We start from the raw sequence: 27,784 nt of genomic DNA, 5'->3' as shown, positions 1-27,784 counted from the left end.
GTGAGGTTTTGTTGTTCTGAGATGGAATCACCGTCAGTTCTGTGTAATGGTCTGCAATATTTCAGGGGAGGCAATGATTACACAGGTGTAGACAAACAAGAGTTGCCTTCTATTTACCCATTCTGCTTATCGATGTTTGAAAACCTCAAAACAAAATACCTACACATCAAATAGAAGATTTTAATTGAGCTATTTGATTCCTGTTCTCCTTCATACGTGTGTTTAAAAAGAATAAATATAAGAAACATAAGAACCTCTAAGCTTTGCAAATGATTGCTTGCTCTGACTGACACTATTCAACAATCTCAGCTGAATTATTTGCTCTACAAGTCTGCCCGGCTGGGAGGCAGAAGGAAGCTATCACTCCGGATTCATTTCCAGTTTAACCAGGGAGAAACACTGTGAGAGCTTCAGATCCTAATGAGAAAACCAAGCTGTTCTGTTTGGTGGCTGATTCTGGCTTTTTTCATGAGATGAAAGTGTCTCGCATATAAAAAGAAGTTCGCACAGATTATATTTACCTACAAAGTGTACTGGAATATCAAGTTAAAAATACGTATATGTAGTAGTTTTAAATACTGCACTGCTTTAAATACTGAGAGCTTACTGGGGTGATAATTATAACAGTAAGCACTTCTATTGGTGACATTGCTTAGGTGTAATTTAACAGTGTATAAGAACCCCACATTTCTCAGATATGACACTGTATCACATAGACTTCATTTTTCTGTATTAGGTCTTAAATCAACCTTTCCTTACAAGGTAAGATCAGGAAAAACTCATATGTTTACTGCTACATGGAGGTGTTTATACTTAATATCACCTATAATATTGCCAGCTGTGTAGCAAGGACCTCAGGAACTAAGTCAGAATTCATTTATTTTCCATCTGCTATATGCACAAGAGCGGTGGAAGTGTATACAAGGAAAAAGTGGGGGGAAGAAAGCTCAAACAGGCTTTGTTCATTTGACTAGCACTCAGGGGTAACTCTAAAAAGTGGTTGAGGATCTTTAAAGGGTCTTCTAGAGTATATTGTAGCACTGAGTCCTTGGGGTCCATGTTGTGGGAATGCAAGTTATGGATACTGTTGTTCTGACTTGCATTAGAAAGTTCACTGGCGTGCCCTTGTGGATGTTTCTACCATCATGAAATCCATAGACAAGGGTAAAAGACATTAAAATCTGATTACTATTTTTCTGCTAGGGAGAATAAAGAAGCTGTAGCAATATCCAAAGGGATGCAAACCTCTTTTGGCAGAAGTCTTGACTCTGTCTGCATCACAGGCATGAATTAAATGCAGAGAACCTTAAAGCACCTTTCTTCTTTCAAAGATTGGGTAATTATACTAAACTTGAAGCATGATGAAAAATTCAAAAGCAGTTACAGTGCTGATTGAACAGATCAACTCTTGTGCAATTCTGCTTTCCAACAAGCAGACATTCAGAGCCTTAAGATACCACGAAAGGCAAAATATTACAAAGGTAGAATATCTGAAAGTATTGAAATAATGAAATCCATTGATTTGAAGGGCTTTATAGACTTTCAAAGGCTGTGGGTCAAATCTGAACAGACATCAGCTCTTGTCTTCAAATCCTGGTGCCCTTTGCTCTCCTTGCATCAAGCAGGACCTTCTTCCAAAAATCAGAAGGGAGATTTTCGCTCCCTCTCCTGGGAGGGCTGACATTTGAAGGTCATTTCCAAATGAGCATCTTTGCAAACAGAAGATGTTTCTCATTCTTTCCTCATTGTAATAATAAAAAAAAAAAGTTGAGGAATATTCTCCACTTAACTGTGTAATCACCTGAAAATCAAATATCATAACAGCATGATGTGGTATCCATGCAATAATACATTATGTTCACTAGTACAGGGCATTAAGTTATTGTTGCTGTTGATGTATTTGGAATAGATTGCTTGAATAATGAGCTTGTACAGAATCTGAGAAATAAATTTAACAATCCATCTATAAATACAAATAGTATTTGTATTTATAGCAGCTTTCTATCCAGCATATTTTTAATTCTGCCCAAATAGTTCAGAAAGAAACTTACCAAACACTTAATTAAAATAGTGCCAATAGCAAAACGAGTAACGAGTTGTTTGCAAACGTAAACGTGTTGAAGCTGCCGAGGATCAATCTTTCAGCATAGAAAAACCTGACAAACAAAGCTCAGAGGTGTTCACATTGGGCAATGAAGGAAGGTTGTTTGGTTTAGGAATCTTAAAACTTGGGTCTTGACTCTAATGTGCCAGTGGGAATTTTCTTGTGCAGGTGTGAACTCATTGCTTCATTATATGAAATCTTACCATTAGGAGCAATTATGAAAAAAAATGAAAGCATGATTTTCTGGTTCTGTTCTGCAGACTGTGTGAGACGTGAACAAATCCACATAAAAGGAGTTTAAAATCATTAAATAGTCTTTATTTTTTTGATAAAAGCAGTGGTACCCCTGCTTGTTCAGAGCCAGTTCAGCACTCTGTATGCACAGACTGAAGCCTATGTGTTCTGCAGATTTCCCCACCTGCTCCCCGTTATTGTCCCACCTCGCTCAATCATTAACAAGAAAACGTAGTTTTCCCCTTGGAGGACAGTTCTGAGAACAAAATCAGTGTTGTGCGAAGATTCTGTGGGGATGAGACCTTTGCAAGCCAGTAAGTAGCTCCATAGGCAGTGACGTGTGGCAGAGGTTGGGGAAATAAAGCTGGTATTTAATTGCTGATATTATGTGATGTTGTTCATAGATGAGATAGCTATAAAGAGTAAATACTCTTGTTTGGCTGGAGCAATTCATTCCATTTTGTTCCCTCTGATTCAGGAGAACTGAGCCTTGAAATAATGTGTGTGTCTGTCTGTACTGTTGACGCTTGCTGAAAAGAATTTGTCACTGTGTGTGTTTGGGCTCTTTGCTGAGCTACTGGAATGACTCCTTTCGTTCACTAAATGCAGGCTTGTTTTGGTGCAAAGTGACATAAGTTGAGCAGTGGAAATTGCACCCAGCGGCTTGGCCTCTGATGGCAGTCAGGACTTTGACTAACTTTTTCCAGCGAGTAAGATGCCATCAGTAGGATCTTGAGCTTGGAACTGTGTGGGATGGACAGAGACAAATTCAGACATCAAAGAGTTGACTTCTGACTTGGGGGGGGAGGGAAAGAGAGCTAAAAGAAGAACTAAAAGTTATTCCAGTTAATAGCAGTTAATTCCCAACATAAAATTGTGGGGTCGTTGGCAGACCACCTGGGTTTGGATGGCATTGCTGGATTTTTTGTGATCTGTTTGTATCCTGGAGACTGTATAATCTCTCCTGTGTGAAGTACATCAACAAATCAGAGAACTTCACCATGTATAAATGTGCTGAAACTAGATGAGAGACAACGCTTAGATTTATAAAGGCATTAGTTATTATTTGTATTTTGTATATTATTTGTGTACAGAACTGTATATATGTGTATGTGTTTCCTTGTTCAGGCTTGGGACTCCATCCCATAGTGATACAGGATGTCTGACACTTCCTGACAGACAAGCTCAAGCACTGGCTCGTTAAAGGAGCCCTAAAAATGGGCTCCTGAGCCAAGTACTCGTGCTCTGTTGAACCTCTCAGTAGAGAGTAACCGTGACATAAGCTGTCCATAACTACCCTTTATTCCAGCTGAATTGCTCTTTCATGCTCATGATTTCCTCGACACCTTTTTTCCCCAAAGAGCAATCACTTGTACTGTATTAAAGGTTATTTTTTCCTCCTGAGACCAAACTGCACAGTTAGGGGCTTACATATACCACACACTAAATTTTCTTATTGTCATCTTTGCTGTGTGATTATAGGTAATATTTCTATATATGCCCCCCAAAAAGTGTCTTGTTTAATGTGTGCGGTTGTGTATTTCACTTCGTGCCCCCAACATTATATTTTTCTTGCTGCTCAATGTCTGCTCTCATAAACTTCTCTCTGTGCAAGAATTCTGATTTCAAGATTATGCAACTGAAAACCTCTTGATAGAGTGGAAAGGATACCAAATATGCGACCATAGCCTCAGGTAGGATGAGCTAGATGGTTTAGATATTGGATAATATCTGCAGATAACAACACATTTATTATGTAAAGTAATCATGATGTCAGTTCTTAGTAAATTAGACTCTTCTGAAAATGAATTCCAAACTTATCTTTCCACTTTGGTGTCAGTAGAAGACATTTTGTGGCTTTATAAAGGAATCTATTTGACATTTGCACTGCAAAAGGTACTCTTCGTGTATGAGAGAATGTACACAGGACTTGATCTCAGCCAACAAGGCAATCTAAGAGAATGAAACCATCTTCTGCAGCAGTAGCTCTGATCCAGCCACCCATACACCTCCCTGAGGGATGTTTCCATTGCGCTCTCCTCCTTCAGTCCTCAGTCTGTGCCCTAATGAGCAAACGTCTTCCCCAGCTTCTCTTTAAGGCATCTTTGGTACATTTCCCATTTGCAGATCCATTTGCCATGTGCTCTAATGGAGGCCATTTGCATGCCTGCTTCATTGGTGCACTGTTTGGGTTGGACGGCACCATACAACTGGGGCCCTTTGGCTGTCCAATCCCAGCCTCCTGCCTGCTGGTGAGTTGCTGACACTGCTGTAGCTATGAATCCAAAATGCAGCACCCTGCATGTGACTGCAGTTTCCTCCATCCCAGCTGGGTCCCATACAGTACAAAACCTGTTCTCCTTCTGTACTTGCTCTTTGTTTTCTGCACTTGCACTTTTTCTTTGTTGTTTGTAACGGTGGTTTCTCTTAGTGTGAAAATTCGAAGGCTGAGTACAGATGTCAGTATGATAATCCTCTGAAACACATTACTTCTCTGTTTTAAATATATGAGCACCCAGAGCTGCTGGAGGATTGGGAAGAGCAGGGTCTTAGCATGTCACTGCTCCGCTGATCCACAGCTTTGGCTGTAGTGGTGAAGTACGCTTTTATCTCAATTGAGAAGCAATTTCCTATTTTGAACTCTATTCCAAAATCTTTTGTACTGGAAACCCTGGTAGTGGTTTTTGCTTTGGAGAAGGGAATGCTATGGGAAGATTGGGTACTTCCATTGCTGTTATTTCTCTGTATTGTTTACCACTGTGTGGCAAATGATGCATGGCTGCTGCTTTGTCTGTTGCTGTCTCTGGGCTCTCAGGTCTTGGCACATCTGCGGCCATATTTACTGTGACTTTGCTTTTTTGCTGGGTAATATTTGCTTGTCACAAAACTACAGTTTTCCATGTTGAAGGAAGCTGGTGCTGTGTCACAGGGAGGACTGATGTGACACTGCAGCGCATACACCAACGTTGGGATTCATTTTAGAAGATGTCTAAATTGAAGCGATTTACCCACTTTCTGTCTGCCCAGCTTCTCAGCTGACTGTAATTCTGGTGTGTGGCTTTTCAGCCACAAATCTCTTTTGATCCTCTTTGCAATATTCTAATGCCTCATGCTCAGTTAATCTCCTCATTGTGCTGCAGGCCTGCATTGTGTTATTGGGCTCAGAACTGGAGCAAACAAGAAGAAAAAAGTCTTGCATATAAATCAGGACTATGTCTCTGGCTGGTACACTGCTTTATTAGCAAAAAATAGAATAATTGGTATTTTCTGTTTCCCTGTTGTATGTTTTCTAGCAGTGGCTGCAGGGTGAGGATGGCATGCGCTTGCAGGATACGTGTCTGACAGTACAGGGCTGCACAGGCTGCCTCCGGCCACACTGAGCTGCAGGGCAATGGAAGGCTGACGCCGAGCATCCCCACCACCTCTCATGACGACTTGATGGTCAGGCTCAGAGCTGCTGCAGACGTCACCTCCTGCTTCATACAGACACAAAGGCAAAAGGTACTGCTGCCCTTTTCCCCTCAGCTCCTGGGGTGTGTTTGTCACTGTGCTTTTGGTTTTCCTTCGTGATGAATGTGACGCTTGAGCGCTTTGCTTCTACGTACACCGCTGACAGAGTTAGTGTTTAGAAAATGCTCTTAAAAATAAGAGAGAAGGTGCCTCTGCATTGCCATGGCACCAAGATGAGCCCGGGGTTTGTGACAGTCCACTTCTCTGGTCAGGGACTGTCACCAACAAGCCTCCATTAATTGAAGTGCTCAACATCTTTCCACTGAAGGAAGTTCCCCTCTTTCAGAAAACATTGCCATTTGAAATGAGAATTAATTCTCAGAATTAATTAAAGGAATGTTTTAGCTGCTTCTGGATCCCTCAGAAGCCTTTGCTCTGCCTTTCCTTAAGGGCATGAGCCCCTAAGCTGCCTTTGGAGAGCAGGGGCAATCCAGAGAGCCCCAGGCAGCCAGAACTGTGTTCCCCATGGCAGCTATGGGAGCATCAGGAGAGCATTAGGTTTTCATGATGTTATAGCCTCAAAGAGTCCAAAACAATGAAACTACTTGGTATGAGACGCAACACATAAAAATAGCCTTGAATTTTCAGTATTTTTCCTTTAGTTGCGTGTCTGGAGCACACAGTGCTTATTGAATGATATTTAACATTACAAAAGCATCCTAACCTGCCAAGCTCCTATTTCTGGTGTGACTAGTAATGTCAATGGCAATGGATCTCTGCCTTCCTCTGGTAGATCTAATGTCCTGTGTGTAAAAGGCTGCTTGGTGCCATCCTTCTGTCTTAAAGTCTTTTCCCTTAGGCCAGCTTTTACCTCAGCATCTGCTAGCTGTGACAAAAGCACTACCAAAGGTAGAACTTAAGCCAGATAGCTGTGATTTTCAGTTCTTAGCATTTATCTTATCAGTGGTTGTTGATTAAAAGCTACCGAGGAATGGCAGAAGACAGAAGTCATACAGAAATGATGGAGGTGAGATGGTTTGTTTCAGGCAGGCCTTGGTTTCTGACTGAAAGGCAGAAGTGAGGGATGCACTCTCACTGCAGAAAAGAGGGCAAAAGCATCCATATGCTCCTTCTCACTTAATGGTTTTGGTTAACTTTGTCATCCCTGTTCCTCCCTACAACACCAACTTGTCTTCTAAATGTGGGGTTTTCGGCAGTATTTCAGTGAGATGTGGTATGGCAGAATTGATTGAAAATACTGTGGGCTTTCTCAAAATCCCCAAGTTGTGAATTAACTTTTGTTTGAAACATTGCTAAGATTGACCTAGGCAGATTTCCTAGATCCGATCTCAGTGTGCAGACAAGCAGCTAGCACGTGTTGAAAGTGGCTTCTATGAGCTGTCACCTTCAGTTGACTAAAACCTGTGCTGTACAGAAACGTGTAGCTGCTTGTAGTATCCGTTTTGGTTCCGGTTATGAAAGCCCCTCCTGCAGCTCAGTGCAGGGCAGACAGGCTGTGCCGGGTCGGGGCTTTGGCCGCTGGGGGTTTCTGGGAGCTGTCTGTGTTGGCTCTTCAGAATCCCTGCGTTCAGACCACGCACCTGTTTCCGACCCGTAGGGTCAGTGCACGGCTGCGTGCACAGATGGAGTTGGTGGGGGCACCGTGTGGTTGCGGGCCGGTTGGAGGGGGCTGCTGGCTCCCCAGGTCCTTCAGCGCTGTCTTAATACAGCCCTATTTAATGCAGCGTTACGTACTCGCGCTAAAAACATAGGAAGAAACAGAGCGAGCGCGAAGCGGTAGAGCCCGCAGCCCCAGACGGGCTGAGCTGTGGGGGCTGCGTGCGGTCAGGCCCGGCTCTCCCCCAGCCCGGGCATCTCTACGGGGCCCGACCGCCACCCCGCGCAGGGCCGCCGCGCTCATCCCGGGCCGGGCAGAGCCGGAGGCAGGGAGGTGTCCGCTCCCACCGAGGGGCGGGGCCGCGCTGCCGCCTCCCTGCCCGCCGCCCGCCGGCAGGTGGCCGCGGGGCGCTCCGTGCGCCCGTGGGGTGTGCGCGGGGCGGGCGGGTCCCGGAGCGCCGCGGGGCGCTGAGAGCGGGGCCGGGGGGGGGGCAGCGCCGCCCCCTGCGGAGGGAGCCGGGACGGGCGGCGGCGGGGCGAGGGCTGCCGGAGCCGCGAGGTTCGCCCGCACCGGCCCGGGAGGGCTGCCCCGATCGGCGGGGTGCGGCGGTGCCCGGTAAGCCGCGCTGGGAATCGCGGGGCGCTGAGCCGCAGCTCGTGCTTCCTCGCGGTTCGGGAGGTGGGAGTCGGAATTGGGTTTCTAAATATAGTAGTAAAAAGCGGAAACTGTAGAGATTGGTGTCGCTCCGTTAGCGAAGCGGCGTTCCGCGGCCGCTCCGAGCGCAGCGCTGCGACCCCCCGCCTCGCCGGCGGCTCTTCCCCGCGCCGGCCCTGCCCAGGGCTGCCGCCAGGTGCGGAGGGCAGCGGGGGGTGCCACGGCGGCGGGGGACGCGGCCGCGCCCCGCCCTGCTCGGCTCCTCGCTGCTGGGGCTGCGTCGCCTCGTGCCGCGCTGCGTGGGATCGGGAAAGCGGCTCATCGGTAGCGCTCATCTCCCCCCAGCAGCCCGGCGTTGCCGCAGGTTCCTGACGGCGGCCCCCACCTCGGGTTCCCCGGGCCTTGCCTTTCCCGCAGGGCTCTCGGCGGGCGCCCCACGCGTGCCCTCCTGGGGTCACCACCGGCTCTGGAGCGGCAGCTGATATGTGTGGGGTTTCGCCGACGCTGGCGGTGCTCTGGGCTTTGCTGAGAGGGGGCTCGAACACGCTTTCCTTTGCACGCCGCTCGAGGAAACAGCTCTACACCCGTGCTGAAAACGTGACATCCTTTTACTACGCTGTGTCTCCATTCGCCAGTCTGAGCACCGTTTGGGATTGGGGTCTGGGTTCTCGAGGAGTTCCAGATCTCCACAGCTATCGGCCACTCCCTCCCCTGAAGGAGGCGTTCCAATGTGACTCCGGCAGTTGGGTTCCCGCAGCTTTGGCCAGGCTTCCTGCCGACGGAGCTCCTGAGAAGCTCAGCAGCTTCAGGTTCTTCGTGCCTTTTCTGCTGTAGTTGCTTAGACAAGCAGTGACGTTAAGTGAGCCTGTAAGAAGCTTTCAGCATCTTCCTCACCTCTTCCTTCAGGCTGTCTCCCAGCTGAACCCAACCTGCTGCTGCATTAAGGCAAGGGAGCCTTTCAGCCGGAGCTGCCGTGCACACAGCATTCCGTGCCTCCAACGAGGCTTTTCTTAGATGAAACCTCACCTTTTGGCAGCTGAGAGCTGCACCTGCTGCCTGACTGTTGCTTTCTGAATTACTGGTATTTTAACCAAAAGATTTCTTCCTTTGCCTCTGTTTGCTCCGTCAGCCATCCTCTTACTGAAAAGCCGTTTAAATTAAGCTGGTGGTCACGCCTGGCTCTCCAAAGGGAGATAGGAAGGAAAGCGCTCCCCAGGCCTGTGCTGTTGCCCCATTCAGCTGCAGCCCGGTTTAGACGCCTGCTGGAGTTAATCAGTTCCAGCCACAGCAGGGGGGGGAAGGCTTTGAAATTCCAGCGTGTACCATAAGGGAGATAAAGAGGAAACTTTCACTGACACGCTAATCCTGTGCAGCAGCGGCTTGTCTCCAGCATCCAGCCCTTCCCGATCTACAGTGCTTATCTCCTGCCAGCAGCAAGCACACAAGGGAGAAGGGCAGAATATATGTGAGCACGGCATCGTGTGTCCCAGAGCACAAGGTCCTGCCTTGCTGGACAGAGGGGAGGCAGGCTGGGGGTGCTCTGTCTCATGGCTGGATCTCGTGCAGGGCCTGGATTTGCTGCAATGAGATGTGGCATGGAGGTCTGGCTGCCCAGGTGCTGCTGCTTTGCCTCCTGGGTGAGCACGGCTCAGCTCACCTGTGGTCTGAGCAGTGTGCTCCAGCTGTGCTTCCACCTGAGTCTGGGAAAAGACACTCAGCTGGAAATAGAAAGGGATTTGGTTCTCTTCATATTTAATGTTTCGGTCTCTTTAGAAGGACAGAAAAAATCGCATGCCATTTTTTTGCAAGGTTGAGAAGTTCTGCTAAGCAAAGCTGTGCATCCAGCTGGTATGCATAAGCAGTTGTTGGATGTCTCTGCAGTGTGTGCTTTTGGGTAGTTCTGGAGATTCCATTGCTAATTTTTACATTTGATCACAGGGAGAACTTGGGCGTTACCAGCATTTCTATCCCTACTCTGCAACGCATTAGACTTGCCTTTTTTCCCCATCAGCACAGAAAACTGTGCTGCTGTGATGTCTGAGCAGCCCAAGAAAGCAAGAGATGCCCGCTGGGCTTTGTTACGTTGGGGTACTACAGTTGCATTGTGGTTTCTTGACCACTGTCTCTCTGTGCCTGGCAATAGAGGCCTGGATCCCTGCACGTACCCAGAGAGGGGGAGAGAGAAGAGAGCTCCGAGCTCAGCACCAGGCAGGGCATTGGCTGCCTGGCACAGTGCCCATCCCACACCCTGCCCTACCTGTCCTTGGGGACAGGAGCCGCCCACCCGCGCAGGCCCTGGGGTTAGGAACCAGGCATGAATTCTCACAGCCTGCCATTCAGTCTGATGTCTGAAGTGCAGCGTCATCCTTCTGCCTTTGAGAAAGTCAAATGCTGTGGGTGAACAGGCAGGCAGAGTTGTGCAGGGCCAGCGCCGAGGGATTCATCTAACTTTGTGACACTGCAGAACTCTGACTCTGTCAGTGTAGTGTTTCACATCTGAATTCTCTTCGCAGAGTCCCGGTTGTGAAGCAGTCCGTGCCGCGCTGGGGACAAAGGGGATGGTTTGTTCAGAGCAGGCACATCCCTGGTAAGTAGCACGCAGAGCTTCCTTCCTCGTGGGTGCTGGACCTAAGAGCCTCCCTGTTACAGGGCGTCATGTGGGAACGCTGGGAGGTGAGGAGCCCGGTTCTCTGGCAGCAGAAATCACCCACTGTGCTCAACCGGGTGCAGCTACGCAGGGCTGTTTCCAAAAGTAGGACTTGTTTTTAATCAGCTGACTGATAAGACAGCACTGGAGAGGGCAATTGCTTGCAGTGTAGCACTGCTCTTCAGGGAGATATTTCAGAGGTCCAACCAAGGGAAGCCATGTATATGGGAGCTGGGACTTATTTGCCTGTGACAGCTGGAGCTGCTGCAAGCCATGAGAACTTTCTTTTATGCCTCTCTTCATTGTACGAAGGGGGGGAATGCAACTTTTAGTGGTGGATAGCTTGTGCTTATCCTTTTGTGATTATTTCTGATGAAAATTTGTAATGCTGGTACAATTTTATCAAAATAAAACTGTGATTGTGCTATTAATGCTTTCCCCTTGTTTGTGTGGTACGATAGAAAATGGCAGGCATCTTTCTAACATTGTTTTCTTTCCTTCAGTGGTCAGAAATGAGCTCTGTTTGGCAGGAAGCACTGAGGAAGGCTGGCAGAGAGGCAGCGTGGCCCTTACATGCAAGGTGAGTACAGCTGCATGGCACGGCTCCTGCTGGGCTTTCCCTCTTTGTATTACTGCGTTGCACGAGTGTGCAGGAACTAACAGGGGAAACAACACCTGAACTCACAATGCCAGGGCTGTGTTTTAAGGACCTTTTTAAGACAACACACAGCATTTATAGTATTGAAGTTAAATGGGGTATTTCAGAGCTTATTGACCGTAGCTTCACTGCAGTTAAGCACAACCAGCAACTCGTTGGTTTAGTTTGTCTGACATATGCACTGAAAAAAAGCAGCTGTGCTGCTTTAACTCCTGGATTGCAGTGCAACAGACCAGGTTGCAGCACACTAACTTCTGCCTCGAGCTGAGCACAAGAGCTGCTCAGGTGGGCAGCTACACCCACAGAGGTTTTGGCCTGAGCCTGGAACCATCCCTGCAGTGCTTTCTGAGACACAGCCGGCCACAGGCAAGAGCTTGGGTGCTGAAACAGACTCCGGTCAGCTGGCTTTGCCTTGTGTGGTTACTGAGTGCAGCGTTTTGCTGGCAGCAATGGGAACTCACCTCTACCAAAGATGTCTGCTTTGTGAGGCAGCCAGATGCGTTAAAGTTCCTATCAGAACTATGCTGGAAATGAGGCAGAGAGGATTTAAACAGTGCTTTATCCTCCATGTGCAAGCAGTGGCTGTCAGAAAAATGGGAAATCAGTCAGAAGATGGAGGGACAGCTTCATTTACAAGCATTTATGTGCCAACAATTATTAACTAGAGTAGAGCAGGCAAACAATAAAACCTACCGCGCTGACTTAGGAAGTACTGCACTCGATGAATAATGAAACAAGCAACAGTCTATGATTGAAACCAGGGTCAATAACTTTGCTTTTAAGCCGAATTAATAATCAATAGGAAACAATTCCATTGTCTTGCATGTCTTGCTGTCCAGCTGTTTTCTAGCCTGCTCCTTCCTCCGTGTCAGGCAGTCACACCCACATCTGAGTTAGCCCAAATGAAACGGCAGCAGTAAGAAGGCAGGAAGTCCTCGAGAGGAAGACGCTGGCCTACAGAATCCCTCCATATCTGCTTTAGGAGATGCTTGTCCTTCTCACATTTCCTCCATCCTTCTGCTTGGCCCTAACTTATTTGCCGGAGTCGCTTAAAAAGAGGAAAGGGAATCTCCGGCTGTAGGGCTGACACATCTAAACACAGTGATCAAGTACAAGAACTGGTTTGTATTTAACAGACATTCTCTAAGGAGCACCAAAAAAAGGATTACATAGAAAAGGATTGGGCTATAACTGTAGACAAATAAGCCAAACTCAGATAGTCATTAGATAAAATGTGAGAGATGAAAGTGATGAAAATACGCTGATTGATCACCTATGGTATAGAGCATTTGGACAGTGCTCAATCTATGCTTAGGGGGAGCTGAGGTTTAAGTTTACAGTATTTATAGTTCTGACTGAGTCTAAGGGGGGTCATGAGATCTAATCTGAAACTTCTGACTGTCACCAGCAGAGTATAATGAGGAGGGATTAGGCGGTTTATCTGTGCACTATGGGAGAAGCCTGTGTATTCCTTGGTCTGGATAAAGACTGCAGCTCTCAGAGATCAGCAGTGCTGTTCAGTGATTCCTTACCGTATGAGACACTCTGAGCCATGCAGTGTTTGAGAACAACAAGTGGAAATTATTTTATTAATGTTTTATTAATGATAAATATTGCAGTTAGGAATGTATGAGAAAAAACTATTTAGAAGTTCTGAATTATTCAGGGTCTGAGTGGCTTTCAGACATCTCCTTGGCCTCTGGTCTGTAAGCATGTTCTGTTGGCATTATAAGTGGCATCAATGCACGTAGCTGGAAGACATGGGTATGAACCTCATGGGTTTTCATAAACCTCCATGGGGATATTCATTCAGTTTCTTGTGGGGAAAAAAAAAAACCCTTTCTTTTACTCAAGTAATAACAGGTTCTTATAATATAAACCTCATCAGTAGTTTAACCATCTTCTGTGTCGGGTCAAACTACCAGTCCTTACGGCAGGGTCTGTGTCACCGGCCTGGTGGCTATATTGCTTAGCCTTAAAACACACTGGTACGTGCTGCATCGTGTCATTATGGACAAAATGAACACTGCATTGATTTAAGTGATTTACAGATGTTTTTGTAAAATGCTGAGATGTTCTGATACCAAGCAAAAAGTATGAAAATGTTCTGTGGCTTCAGAAGTCCCACAGGCCTGACTTTGCTCCAGGAAGCCCCAACCACCACTCTGCAGCGCTTGGGGCTGCCAGTTTCACTGCTGTTTCCAGAAGCTGTCTTGTAGAGGTAGGAGCTTCTCATTAATGTCCTCTCCTGCAGAAGCTTGTCACCATGAGCCTGACTCACAGATGCCAGCTGCTGGGCTGGGGCAGTGCTGTCCTACCTGTGGGCCTCAAACACCTCCAGGAATGGGGCATCCCAGAGAAGCTGCGGGTGCCCCATCTCTGGAGGTACTCAAGGCCAGGTTGGATGGGGCCCTGGGTGAGCAGTGTGATCTGATGGTTGGCAGCCCTGTCCGTGGCAGAGGGTTGGAACTAGATGATCTTTGAGACTCCTTCCAACCTAAGCCATTCTGTGATCACCTGCCTGCAAATGGGATTTCCTCTCTCAGTGTTTGCCTGGCATCAGGTTACTGGATTGGAGCTCCTATTTCCCTCAGTATATAAAGGAAACAAAGCTTAATATCTTTGCCATAATTATGTTTTGAAAGGCTATTTACAGAAAAATGTTTAACTTTGGCTGACCTCAATACAACGTCATTGGGTGAAGCAGTAGGGAACAGTTGGTTTCTGTGCAGTGCAGTCTTTATTTTGGCTGGCAGTCTACTAACTCTGGGGAGTGGTAAGCTCATGCCAAGCAACGTCAGGCGGATCGTACAGTTCTGCTGTGCCCCTGTAGAGCAAAGAGCCTGAGAAACTGCTCTGTAGGTCAGTAAAAAAGGCTGCGTGTAGTGGAATGTGGGGCTCACCAGTTCAGATTCTCAGTCAGTTTGACTAAAGGACCTGCTCAGGTGTGGGGAAAAAGGTAGAGTTTTCTGCTGGCACGTTCTTGTGAAGCAGACCTGGAGGTCGTGTCGGTGTGTGCTGCTTACAGCACTTGTTCTGGCAAGGTGAGCAGGTCTGGCATTCATGTAACCCGAGTCCTGTCAGGTGGTGGTTACCTGGTGCTGTTGTCTGTGTGGGGCTTGGTTAAATGATATTTGTGTGCAGATTGAGGAAAGCAGCATTGTCTTGTCTGTTTGGAAGAAACAGATGTTATTCCCAAGACCTGTATGGTTATATTGCATACGGAGTGTAATAGATGGCTTATAGCTCATGTCACATATTGGGAACTGCATTCCAGGGAAGCCTGAATTTGAGTCGGACTCTGCCTGATAGCTGTAGTAGATGGTTGTTACTGATCAGGCGCATTTTACATTCACCACGTGCAGATTTATTGGAGTTCATTTTACAGCTTCTGCAGCTAATTTAGCTCCCCTTTGAGCTCCCTGAGAACGGTGAACTATTTAATGCATTTCTTTGAAATCCTGTTTTGACAGATTGCTCCAGAAGTGAAGAAGCACTGGTGGAGGCAGTGCAACCCCTGGCGAGAAGCAGCAGAGCTGTGCAGCAAAGGAGGGAGCTGCTTCCAGGAGATGGAAACATGCTGCTGAACTGAATTTTGCAGCTGCATTTTCAAATGTACCATGGGATGCATCAAATCCAAAGATGCCTTCGCGGGATCAAACGCTATCCGTGTGGAAGGGAGCAGGGAAGGTGACGAAGGGTGCACTGGGGAGAAATCGTCCCTAATAGCAGGGATGGCGGATGAGAAAGGCCCGTCGAGCGCCATAGTGCTGGACTACGCACACCGCCTCTCCCATGAGATCCTCGATCAGGCAGTGAAGCAGTGGGCAGTGACAGAGAGCAAATACAGCGACATCCCCTTCATCGAGAGCGACGTACCCTGAGCCTGGCTGGCACGGACTGGCTTCAGTGAGGGTCTGTCTGCCAGCAGCTCATGTTTGGTGCTGGTGCAAGTTAAGTCAGCTGTGACCAAGTGAAGTGCTGCTCTGAATGTGTTTGCAAGGAGAGGCTGGAAAACACTGCCTTTTAATCCATATTGCTAGGAAACCCTGTGGAACACAGTAGTACCTATTAATCAAGTGTTGTTCATTATCGGCTGTATGATGAGTGTTGTCTGTCTTTGTATGTGCTGAGTGATCAGAAATCAGTGTTAAGAAAATGGGAAGAATGCAACTGCCTTGCAACTGTAGGAGCACTGCTGCAGGGGCCCCAGAGATGCTGCAGAACAAAGTGTGGATTGTATTTATGTACTGCATAAAAAATATACAGCCTGTTTGTAGGTGACGAGGATGGTATGCCTGGCAAAGCCTGTCTGTGTTCTGCAGAAGTGAAAGTGGGACCTCTGTGGAGCAAAGGCAACTGCTGCTGTAACCTTCACCCTGGTTCTCTGACCTGAGCAGGCCTACAAACCACAGAGTGACAAAGGTGGCGAGAAGCATTTTATGAAACCAAATGGTATTCGGGGAACCATATGGGTTATGGTCCTGTTCAACTGCCACTCTTAACAGAACTGATGAGAAACATTGCGATATTGAGAAGTGGTGCATTGTAATTAAGTTAACAGATGCCCTGGCTTCTGCAAACGCATGGAGGCTATTCTCTAAAATCTTGCAGTAAGAGTTTAATTACATCTAATTGTGTTCAGGCCAAAGCTGTTTGCTTTGCTTTTGTTTATTTTTGTATTACTTGGTCGGGGGCTGTATTGATTTCATGGCACTGTGGCTGCACTGTGCTGAGCTTTCAGTCCAGCATCGCAGCCTGTGAACTGTTGGCCTTCACCTTCCTTCTGCTCCCGCGGGCTGAGCACATCCCCAGGGTAGAGCTGCGTGCACTGCGGCACAGCTGAGCTGTGGGAGCCTCAGGCCTGAGCGGAGCACGGGGCTGTGAGCGAGCCTTGGGCCGCAGGCTAATGGGCTGCTGTGTTCATCAGCAGTGCTGCGCAGCTCACAGCACCACTCCTCTCCGGGCCTGGGGCCTGACCTGCTGCTCTGCTCTCTGGGAATGGGAGGAGGAGGCAGAAACTGGTCTCCTACTGCTCTGCTGCCATCTTAGGCAAAGTGAATGCCTCCTAGGAAGCTTTTGGTTTTTTAGCACCCATTTGCTCCTTCTTCTGTTAAGGCCGATGTGTCAGCCATGTCGTTTTGTTCCTGCATCCAAGTGCTTTCCATTCCATATTTTCATTTTGCAGAAAGAAACTGCTTTCCATGCTGGCCAGCCCTGTTACTATATTTAAAAGGTACACGCAGTTCTGGTGACTGACACAAGCGTGGCTCTGAAGCAGCGGTAAGCAGCAGAAAGAGGAGCATTCCCAGTGTTATTTTCAGCTCACTCTCACACATGCATTGAGAGGGAGCACGGCTGTCCTGCAAACTTTCTGACTCAAACTTAATCACTTGAAATTCAGCTGTTGGGAAGTGTGTGCAGAGGGAAGGGTCACAAATACTCTTTGGTAGCTCAGCACACAACTGGCACTGGCCAGGCTGGCCCGGCCACAAGGCTGTCCATGTGCCATAGGTGGCAGTGACTGGAAGGGCCCTCCTGGAGTTCTGCTGTGCTAACAGGCCTAATGCTAAATGGGTAATAACAAAGGCTTCTTTACCTAAATGGAATTCCATCTGTCTGCTTACCTTTAGATGAAACTGTTCCACAGTTTTAAAAAGCCACTTGTAGTGCAAAGTTGACACCCGTTCTTTGATTTAGTGTAATAAAGGCACTCTGGCAGGGGAGTGGTTTGTTCTGAAATACACATGTCCTTCTGGGTGGGAGTTCAGTGTTGGTGTGCTTTGTGTTTTCTGTGTGGATCACAACAGGCTCTGAGTGGGTACGGTGTGACTGAGACATCCTAGGCATGGTTTGGAGCACACCAACTGCAGCACAACTTTGTACTGCTGCCCTTTCTGCAGTACAGCACACCCATATTCTCAAATAAAACACACTACAATCTATTTTTACAATATTTTTTGTGCAAAATATTTTCTTGTGGACCAAATAAAATTAGAATGACCATCTGCTTATGACTTTTATTTGGAACGAGGCATGCGTTGGAGAGGGTCTCGTTACAGTGAGCTCCGGATGATTCCCTTTCATATCCTGTTTGGAAGCACACAGATGTGCACATCGCTGCTCCCAGGTTCAGCAGCAGCTCAAATACTGCAGGTCCCTCTCAGGCACAGAAGGGATGTCCCCTGCACCCCGGGGGTCGCTGTGTTATTCAGTGGATCCAGCAGCTGACAGTGGTGGCGTTTGTATGGGAGCAATGGAATGGACCGTTTCTTTTTAAGTAAGTAAAGAACAGTTGTTGTTTAAGAATCTGGAACATCTAGGAAGGTCTGTATTTCTTACGGCCCAGTGCTGCAAACTGATGGTACTGAGCAGAAGTGTTCTTTCTTTAATGCCAGTGGTTCCTCTTCCAAAATCGTGCATTTGTAACCTGTCTCTAACTGTGGAAACAAGTCAGAGATGCTGATGTGCAATTTGCTTGAGTGTATAGAAGTGTGCAGCCTTCACACTGAACAAAGATCTGTAGCTGTGCTTTGCAGACACAATAGAAGAATAAATATTGCCCCCTTCTACAATATGGTAGTGGTATCAGAGGCCTCTGGTTCTATTGTATAACTTTAAATATTGTTAGCAACCGAAATCAGTTTGCATGTTTAAATGTTGATCCCCACAGCTACGCTTGCGAGGATTTGTTGCGTTAAAGTAGCTCAGGGTCTGTGCAGCAGCAGCCGTTCTGTCTGCTGCTGTTCTGTATCAGTGCATCCTGCTGCATTCCTCCTACCTGCCCCAAGTTTCCCACCGAGCACCTGGGGATGGCTCCAGCTCAGGATGCTGCTGAGCACAAGGAGAAGTGAAGGTAGCTGGCCTGGTGCAGCCGCACTGCAGCCACGTGAGCATCAGGGCCGCTGCCACTGGCGTCACTGGGCACTCACTGCCACCAGCAGCCAACATGCTCCTTGCAGGCAGAGCAGGCTGGAGACAGTGACTTATTTGCTACTGGGAGAGCATGAAAAGCTCCAGTAGCACTTGAAATCATGAGAAGCTCATTATGCAATTCAATCAATGGCATTCTTACAAAATAGATTTTACAAGCAAAGAGAAATGTACTTGAGGCTCTGGCACTATTATGACATTTGAAACAATGTCTGCATCACGTGGTGAGGCTGTGCACAGACCAAATGTTAGATCAATAAAACAATTCCTTGCTCTCAGACTAATAATCATATGTCAGTCTGACCTTTGATTTAAAAGACTACTTAACACCGTGAAATCAGCATGTCTGCCATTTAGCTTTGTAGCTCTGCTTTAATGCTTTAAGTATACCTTCATTTCATTGCACAGAGAAGAATCAGAGGCCCAATCCCACTCCAACAGCCCAGCATCCGAGCCACGAACGCTCCTCACCTCCTGCTCCATAGCTCGTGCCTGAGCCGCGCTGTCTCCCCGCAAGGTTCCCCCCAATGTCTGAGGTCTAAAGCTGAATATGAATCATGGTCTAACAGCAGATAGAATAACTATTTGCCTTGAAGTCATTTTTCCCCTTATTAACTACAGATGTAATCATGTTGTCTTTACAGCTGCATAACAAAAGAGAATGGTACTGAATGCAAAAATAGAGTTAGAAGTCAGGCTGGCTGAGAGCCTTGTCAAACTTCATCGTGCAGTTATTAGTTTTTATATCATAAAATGAAGCAGATGTGTAAGATGCCAATAGATGCGATCTTTACAACTTGAGATCGTTGTTTCCCAGAGGCTTAAAACAATTGTCCACGAATTCATCGCTGACTTCTTCCAGAGCAGCAGGCTTCCAGCGGGGCGACTGGTCCTTGTCAATCAGCACTGCGAGTGGGGAGAAAAACACAGCAGTGAGCACATTCTCTAACTGAGATGACTTCTGGCTGCACCCAGATCTACGGAGATATACCAGAGAGAAAAGTCAGTGCATTCCTTGTGTCACAGCTACAGAAGGCACGGCAGTAAGACTGTGGGCTGCAAAAGAAACTCCCTCTACTGAGCACCGCTCAGAGAACGTCCAGGAAATAAGTCTCATTCAAAGGACAAGTTGCAGTAGTTGCTGAGGCTGAGGACAAACCAACATCACAACTTTTCCTCTTGTAGCTACCAAAGAAAGGAGGAGCTGTGAATCAGAGCACTGACCCCATTCTTCTCAAGTACAGGACTGAGGGCTCCTGGGATGCAAGTAAGCACTGAGTAGAAATTCATTACATAGCCATAGTAGAAGTTATGTGGGTAATTCTTTCAAAGCAGCCTGCTTTTATTCTATAACTAATTTACTTACTGAAAAGTTATGATTCTACAAGCTTTTTTACACTTTTTCACACTTCTTCCCTTTTCACATGTGATGATATGAAGCCATTGATTGGTCCAAGTCAAAACCACCCCAAATCAATTTAGCTTATTGCACTGGAATAGCACTTATCTCATTGTTTTCTTCAATTCACAACCACAGACTGGCAGAAATTATCTCATCTATCCCCTACAAAAGCCAACGCTGATTGGAGTTGCTGTACATTAGAGAGGAAGCGGGGGAAAGTCGGTGTGCACACTGCTACAGCTTGAGCTCTGGAACACCGTCACTGCTGGTCGTTCTCAGTGGCACGTGGCACTGTGCGCTCAGGCAGAATGATCTGTTTGGGTCAGCAGCCAGCCTGACAGGTGGTCACACTGAATGATCCTAATGGTGCCTCCTATGAAATGTTTCATCTTTCTTACATTCAAGTACTGATTATCTAATAGTGTTGTGAACACTCTCCTCCAGTGCAATAACTTCTCTGTATTTTGCTCTTCTCCAGCTTGAGATCTCTGCACAAGAATGGAACAGGAATTCTGGGGACTTCTGAGGTAGGTAGAGGGAAGCTCATTAAGATAGAAGTAACAGACTGCTATGGTTATGGACTTGTTCCTGTGGTCCCCAAGGAAAAAAAAAAACAAAGGTAGGAATGAGTTTGCGCGACTGTGTTCTTCTGCTTATGTGCGCTCAGCACAGTCAGAACCCTGATAGTTCTAAGCACCTGAGATTCTATGAGCAGCTCTGAAATCTGTCTGCCTGCTCCCTCCTATGGGGGTGAGGCTGGCAGCTGCCAGCACTGCAGGGCAGAAGCAGCATCCTGCTGCAGCATGCAGTAATACCATCTCTGCAAAGTCAGTGCTGTGTAAAGGCCTTCACAATTACACTGACGCTGCACAAATAGGAGGGTAACTTCAGAGATTTTGGTCCCCCAGGCTGCTGAGGCTGTAGTCACCTGGATGTGTTCAGGTATTGACTCCAAAGGTACCTGCCCTTCTGATGAAGAAAGTGCTCCAGGTCCTTGGCAGTCACCTAGAGCTGTGCATTCCTTAATTTATGTACTAGTCTGTAAACTGAGGGGAAACACAGATACCTAAAGTGTTCAAAGACCACATTTACTGCTATATGGGAAGATTCCATGCCGTAGGGACGAGGCATGATCCTTGTATTAAATGCTTTACGGTTTGGGCTTTGTAATGTAGCCAAACATCAAGAAACATAAACAGAGAGAGGGTTTGCAGCAGGTTCTCAGTCTGTCGGGAAGGAAATTGGGCTAAAAGAGAAATACAACTCTGATCTGAGATCAGAGTTGGTTTGGTGTTCACCCGACTCTCAGCCTCTGAGCTTTGTATCTTCCCAAATAACTTCATTTCAGCAGCTGTGAAAGCTTATATAGTGATTCGGAATATAACGTAGGAATATTTTCTCCTGAAGATTGTCCTGTGTTGTGCAGAACTCTGAATCTCCCATCCCTAGGCTGTCTTTAATACAGCATTACTAACGGGAAATACTCAAAGTAACCTTCACTATGCAAGTTGATTTTAAAGACAAGTATAAAGAGTGAGGAGGAGGTGACAATACATACTTGAGTGCATAACTGTGTGAAAACTAAAAGCCACCCTCCCACCTCTTATTCCCAAAGTGTTATACAAATGTCTTGCACTGTAAGCTCCTTGGAGAGGAAAATGCTTTTGTTTTGTTTCATCTTGTGCTGAATAGTGCATAAATAACTCCTGCAGTCTCTAACAGATGTGACATTGGGTTTGACAAACTGCGCATTGAATCAGCAGCAGAAGCAAGGGCATCTGTCCCCAGAAAGAACTTGCTGAACTGCTGCTCTGCTCTTACTGCTACCTATCTTGACCACTGCTGCAAAATGCCGAATTATTTAACAGTAAGCTTGCAGACGTGGTTTTATTACAGTGAGGCACCTTCATTGACAGCAATTTTTGATACAGCCAAAAGCAGTCTCTGTTGTCACCGTATTCTATGCAAATGCTTGTTACTGACTTCCAGTCTTTGTTTTTTAAACCACATTAGAGCTGGTTGAGCCAGCTGTGTGGCAGCACTACCACTTGGCACGGAAGCGACCAGCTTAGCAATCACCAGTCTCGGCATTAAATATGTTTAGGACTTTCCCAGTGCCCACCTGAAACCTTTTCACAGTGCTGTTAGTCGGTGGATACAAACCTTAAGGACAGGGAGTTCACAAAGGAAACACTGTAGCTGTTAGTTTGTACCAAATGAAACCTTTCGACCATGGAAAGCCAAAATGAAGCAAGCTGGCAAGTGTTCTTGGGCTGCTGCTGCATGCACTTCTATCTCCAGAGGTTAACACAACAGTGAGGTGGGAGATCATTTAGTTGGGGTAACCTTTAGTGTGTGCACTTACCTGCTCGAACCCCTTCATAGAAGTCATGGCCTCTCTGAAAGACAAAGGAGCAGGCTGTAACAGGATAAACTACTGATCCCATCTTTCCTTTTCCCACTTCTGTCTGACCTGCATGTTCTCAGGACTCAGTTCATTTCTACTTGTACTATTATTTCACAGTCAGACTTTCTTCATTAAAAAGTTACATAATCTGCTCAAGCACAGCCAGAACTCCTAACATCCATCCCTTGTTGATCAAGCAGTTTTCATGCAGTAGAAGCCCTCTCTGCACTGCAGCTCATGGGTGTTCACGGGTGACAGATGCACAAAGGAAATGCTGGAAATAAATGTGAGCCCTTGGTGTAACCCATGTAAAACTTGTCTCAGATAGAACTGCCCCAGTCCTGGCTGCATAGACAGCTCTCTGCTTCCTGCTTACCATGCATGCCTGGCTCAGTCTGTACTCCATCGTGAACACGTCTTGTAAACTCATGGTAGCACCTTCTCTGAGTTGTCTGAGAGTCAGCTTTAGGGATGTAGGCGACATCTTATTAATAGCCTGGGGAAGACACGAACAATTATTTCCATACTCTATGAACAATTATTTCCGTACTCTTCAACTTAGATGCATTTCAATATCCTTCTTTTGTATTTCAAGCTTAGTAAGATGGTATTCTTGCTTGAGCTCCTTTACAGGCTGCCCCGTCCTCCTGCTCCCTGCCACCATGCTGTCATCCTCAGTGAATTGACCTGCACAGACTTTACACCAAGGCCTCTGGGAAGCAGGCCAGCACCTCTGGGAGACCAGGAACTCTTCAGGTCTCATCACTTCTGACTCAGCTACTGCCAGCTACAGAACCTAGTGCAGTTTGAAAGACATTTCCTAACGTATTTTTCTGAGAAGTGGAGGTGAGTGTTACAAGTAATTATATTCTTTTTTGGAGAATATATTTATATATATACAGTCTGAATTGCTCTCAGATGTTACTGATGCTGTAGCTGATAGTACTATGGTGTAACATTTAAGCTTAGTTAGACAGAATAGCAAAGTAATATCAAGGTTAGCCACCAACTGTAAATATTTGTTTTATGACCATCTGCAATATAACAAGAAGAAAATCTTGGGAAGAGGGGAAATGACACAAAAGATATCAAACCCAGATGCATGTCTGTACAGGCTTCTTGTATGGGATCAGCAGACAGTGCAGTAATTCAGCCCTACCCTGCTCTGTTGATGGGAAGCCTGGAGGTCTTCCTTCTTCTGACAGAGCTCCGGGCTATAAATATTATGCAACAGACAAGATCTGTCTAAGGTATACAAACAAATGCTGTAAATCTGGCTCTCATGACTACCCTTCAATTAACAGTGTGCCAGTAAACAGTAAAGGAGGTGGGGAGAAGAACAAAAACCTGGTTAATAGAACAGTACTTAGCTTCAAAGCCTGCAGGTCTGTTGAGGAAAGAAGCTAAATTTTATGGTTGCTGATCTTTTGTTCATTACTCTGAATGTGCCTCCTTCTCCTGCAAACCCAACTAAAACCTCTTTATTATTCACAGCGTAATAGACATTTCCAGTTAATTAGGACGTTTTTACCACTCTATGGAGAAGTGGCAGATGGTAAGATTTGCCTCTTTACATTATTTTCATTGCAGATATTAGACTCCTTACCCACAGACTGGAATGGCAGCTTTCCAGTCATCAACATCAACATTTTTTCTGGCTCTCAATTACTCTTCATCCCTCTCCAGACACCAGCTGATACAGCAGTGACCCATTTAGCCCAGTTAAGCTGGAAAACATGTGATTGCTGTATGAGCAGGACACTGTGCAATTGAGACTTAAAAGCATTGGTTCTGTTGTTCTCCTTGGTGCTTGTTGATCATTTTTGAGAGAGAAAATAGTTAAGAAAGAACCAATCCTGGTAAAGCTAACAAGTAGCATCTTTTCAGCAGATAAAGAACCCAGCTATGCCTGTTTAATTATATCGTGATATAGGTCTCAGAGGTGTAGCAACTCCTAACAGGACTCCTTTCTTCCCTTAATGCATGCCTGGTGGCTTTACCCTTGAACTGGGTCTTTTCTCCTTTGCTTGGTTTCACGCTCTGTCTTCTCTATCAGGATGTGTTTGCTCAGACCACGCCAAGTAGTGCGCACAGGGCAACACAATGCTTCCCTAGATGAAATGAGGGGGAAAAAACTGGAAAGGGGAAGATTAACTTAACTAGTCGTGTGCACACAGCACTGCCTATTGCAGCATATCAATGAGGCTGGAGGTGGAGGAGACGCTGCAACAAATCAAGCCGAAGGGAGAGGAATAAGGGAAGAAAATGGGTAGGTGGTAACGCAGAAAAATGAGTCAGTGTATATCTATAAATAAATCCTCTGTACAAAGAGGAGGAGGGGACTGGTGCTTGGGAACAGACCTGAAAAGGAGACAGGATAGACTGGTGTGGGGAAGGGAGTACTAAAATGCAAAGGAGTTGCCATACAAGTATTTGACATCTATGCTAGCATCTCTGAGACCATCTTGATTTCAGTGTTAACGAACCCGAAAGCTACAAAGCTGAATTTGCAACATATCTGAGTTCCAATAAGATACTACCAGAAGATGACCAAATGAAGTGGCTCTGACTCAGTGGAATCTCTTACACGAAAAACAGCTGGAACATCTTTGTCTCCGAGGCCATTACAGTTTCTGACCTGAACCTGAGCTGTTGAGGGTCCTTGGGGAAGGCTTGCTGTAAGTTCAAACAAATGGAAACCCCAGAGGTCCAATGTGTCACCTGTCTTGCAATAGGTGAAAACATTAATCGCTCACTTTCTGAAATACCAAATATGCATTTGTTGGTCTGCACTGAGCAATGACTCCGGGTAAGCTCTGACAAAAGAAGCTCTAGCCAAAGCATCGCTGGAAAGGCTGCTCAGGGACTGATAAATCACTTACTGGTCTGTAACACTGCAAGTGCTTCTTTTCTTGAATTCAGTGCTACCAGAAAACCACCCAGCTTCATCCCCACTATCTATCTCACCCACCTACTGCACACTCATTTAGAGTTTCAAGGATTGGTGTCTGCATCCCTGCAAGCCAGCTGCTGTCAGCATGGTGTCTATTCCTTCTTATAATCTCTGCAGTGTTCTGCATGCTGCACTGGAAGTCCTTCACTAACAATGAAGGAGATCAGAAGCTGCACTGACCTGTCCCACCGAAAAGCTCTATAAAAGCATAGAGTGAAAAGCAACTCAAATGTGATGCTTTGCAGATTTTTATCTCACTTAGCACTTCTGGTTGGATGAAATAAATACCTCACTGTGACTGGCTTAACAACTTTACATGCTCCTTATTTGTGTAGTCTATTTTAGTATCAGACAGGTGGACGCCCACCAAGCAGGCACATCTGGAATGTCAAAAACAACAGTACTGTAGTGTGGACAGAAGAGGATACCTAGGATGGCACAGCTTACAGCGTACGTGGATTACAGCAGAAGCGGTAATTCCACTTTATGAATACTCAAAAGTATCTCTATATCCAAGGTGTGGATGTGCCAGTGAGTACCTCCAAACTGAGCTTTTAGTTGTGGCCTGTTCAATAAGCTGGCTAATGCATACCAAAAGAAATACTCAGCAGGAAAAAAGAAACAGAATAAACATTCCTATTTCTGAATCATCCCTGGTCTGTGCATTTAACAGCAGAACTGCTGCTGTTCCTGTACCTGGACACTGAAGAGAAACACAGCAGAGCACATCCACAAAGATAAGGTAAGTATTTAATTCTACAAACATTTCCTGCTTAGTACAGAACTTGTCAGAAACTTGTCTGAAGTTAATGTCTGTGTTCACACTGCTAAACCTTGTCCTTACCAGGAAGTCATTTTTTCTCAGCTTTTTAAGTGGACAGAAGCAATTTATGTTAACAAGACCTGATTTTTTTATATGGAGCAAATACTAGAGAACTGTTTGGGCGTGACAGCCATTCATTTATTAATCATATAATAGAAAAAATCTGCTATGAAGTCCTATGAAATAAAACTAAATATGCAACAACTATCAAACATAGTTTTGGATATTTTAACTTAATAGAATATGAATACAAGTGCTAAATAGCTTCCTCATTCATCCCGTTTTGCTTTTGTAATCTGCACCATAAAGGTATAATAGGCGCGCTGCCTGGCACAAAGATAATTCCACATTTCCCTTCTTACAAATGTTTGAGAGTTCCAACAACAAGATATTAAATCTTTAATGAAGAACAAAAATGTATGTGTTACTTTGAGTAATTCTAGAACACATTGCTCCAGGACCATCCTGAGAGGGGCAGGGACAAGATGCCTAATTCTAATGGTATTACGTTACAAACTTATTCTCCTTCTGTCCAAATGAAAGTCTGTAGATGATGGATATGTTTTGTTTTACTACACATCAGGGCTCTGTAAGACATAGTGATACTGTAAAAGTAACGACAGTTTAAACAAAGCTTTTCCTGAGAAGTGCTTGTGTTCTGTCTCACTGTAGGTAGTATTTGAACAGCCTGAAGACAGACTTGGACAAAGAACCTACATAAAGGTATGTAACAGGAGAAAGAGAAAATACAGAGATTACATATAAGCTGCTTCTTGCTTTTGAGGCTTGCAGGAAGCTTGCAGTATTACCATGTGTTTTGTGACTAATGACTATAGCCAAGGGGCATTAAAGAAGATTAAAAACAACAAAAAAAACAAAAAACCTTTGATAAATGGCATACTATTTGCCCAGATGAGATATCTGAAATGGAAGAAAATGAACAACATTGTGCTGGCACTGTTTTATTCCAACCCCTGGCAATAAAATGAAAAGCTATAAAAGGAACCTTTGTTACCACCATCCCCTGATCGTGGGAAAAAAAAGGGAAAAGGGCATTTGTTTTTCACTAGATTGCACTTTTGTACAACACACAATGGCATTTACAGTTTGTCATTTCACATACAAATATTCCTGTCAGAGGAAAAGACTTACAATCCCACATAACCACACATGAGAACTTGAGGATCACAGTCCAGTGTCCTGCTGGTGTTCTGGAGTGTAGTTTTTGTTGGTTCATTTTTACATTACTAAGGTGGATATCGACTGTTCTGCAGCAGGAAAGCACAGAACCAGCTTAAACCTCTAACAAAAATAACAGAGAAGGCATTACCTCTAGCTGCTTCGTGGCAAAAGGAGAACCATCTTGCTTTAACTTTTGAACAATTTCTTCCATGCTATTTGCTGAAAAAATACTAAAAGAAAAAGAAAATAAATCAACTGTCTCACTGCTTCAGTCCTCCTCTCCCCTATGGAATGCTGGGAACAGAGAAATGAGAAACAGAAGCAACCTTCTACCAATGAACGTACCATGTAACATTTCCTTTCCAACTGAAAATTTACTCTCACAAAACCCCAACCACCTTCAAAACAAAACACCTACTTTAATGTGCTACGTTGCTTAAAAGAATGGTGTGTGACTCAGGCTACTACATTCAAGTATTTAATATGCTGAAGACTGAAATATTTAATAAGCTTCACATGAGGCACACCAAAAGCAAACATCTACATGGCATCTCTACCACCTTATCTGCAGAACAATGTTTCTGGATCTGTCTTCATGCTTTCTACCCAGAAGAGGAAGAGAGAAGGTTTCTGAGTACCTGTTAATCCTCTCCATATGTTCGTCAAGGACAAACTCCTTTTCTTGGTCAATTTTGGTCTATGTAAAAAGCAAATACATA

At 45.6% G+C, this 27,784-nt stretch overlaps 3 protein-coding genes across 7 annotated transcripts in view; 2 read left to right on the top strand and 1 right to left on the bottom strand.

The window, feature by feature from the left end:
* The window catches only part of C2orf88 (chromosome 2 open reading frame 88), a 64,864-nt gene extending 47,491 nt beyond the window's left edge, over nt 1-17,373 (top strand). Inside the window, exons 5-8 of one of the 2 annotated variants that reach the window (XM_040703221.2) lie at nt 5,632-5,839; nt 10,574-10,647; nt 11,211-11,287; nt 14,839-17,373. In XM_040703221.2, the coding sequence (XP_040559155.1) occupies nt 14,986-15,249 (264 nt within the window). In that variant the 5' untranslated portion in view covers nt 5,632-5,839; nt 10,574-10,647; nt 11,211-11,287; nt 14,839-14,985 and the 3' untranslated portion in view covers nt 15,250-17,373. Of the gene's footprint in view, nt 1-5,631; nt 5,840-10,573; nt 10,648-11,210; nt 11,288-14,838 lie in introns of those variants that run through there. The other variant, NM_001302144.1, reaches the window with a different exon arrangement.
* HIBCH (3-hydroxyisobutyryl-CoA hydrolase) overlaps nt 17,309-27,784 on the bottom strand; it is a 36,855-nt gene continuing 26,379 nt past the window's right edge. For 2 of the 4 annotated variants that reach the window (NM_001031243.2, NM_001396629.1), the window contains 5 exons: nt 27,704-27,762; nt 27,214-27,295; nt 22,484-22,603; nt 22,066-22,099; nt 17,309-19,204 (listed from right to left, as the gene is read on the bottom strand). In NM_001031243.2, coding sequence (NP_001026414.1) covers nt 19,089-19,204; nt 22,066-22,099; nt 22,484-22,603; nt 27,214-27,295; nt 27,704-27,762 — 411 coding nt within the window. In that variant the 3' untranslated portion in view covers nt 17,309-19,088. The remainder of the gene's footprint in view (nt 19,205-22,065; nt 22,100-22,483; nt 22,604-27,213; nt 27,296-27,703; nt 27,763-27,784) is intronic. The other 2 variants (XM_046943543.1, XM_015289157.4) reach the window with 1 other exon arrangement.
* The window catches only part of MFSD6 (major facilitator superfamily domain containing 6), a 73,418-nt gene continuing 65,063 nt past the window's right edge, over nt 19,430-27,784 (top strand). The window contains exons 1-4 of the mRNA XM_046943953.1: nt 19,430-19,565; nt 20,179-20,227; nt 22,730-25,802; nt 26,556-26,606. The gene's annotated coding sequence lies outside the window, so the exon portion shown is untranslated. The remainder of the gene's footprint in view (nt 19,566-20,178; nt 20,228-22,729; nt 25,803-26,555; nt 26,607-27,784) is intronic.

Source organism: Gallus gallus, chromosome 7, assembly GCF_016699485.2.
Source record: "Gallus gallus isolate bGalGal1 chromosome 7, bGalGal1.mat.broiler.GRCg7b, whole genome shotgun sequence".
NCBI lineage: Eukaryota > Metazoa > Chordata > Aves > Galliformes > Phasianidae > Gallus > Gallus gallus.
Note: the sequence above shows the minus strand (reverse complement) of the source record. Positions and strands in the feature narration are given on the sequence as shown.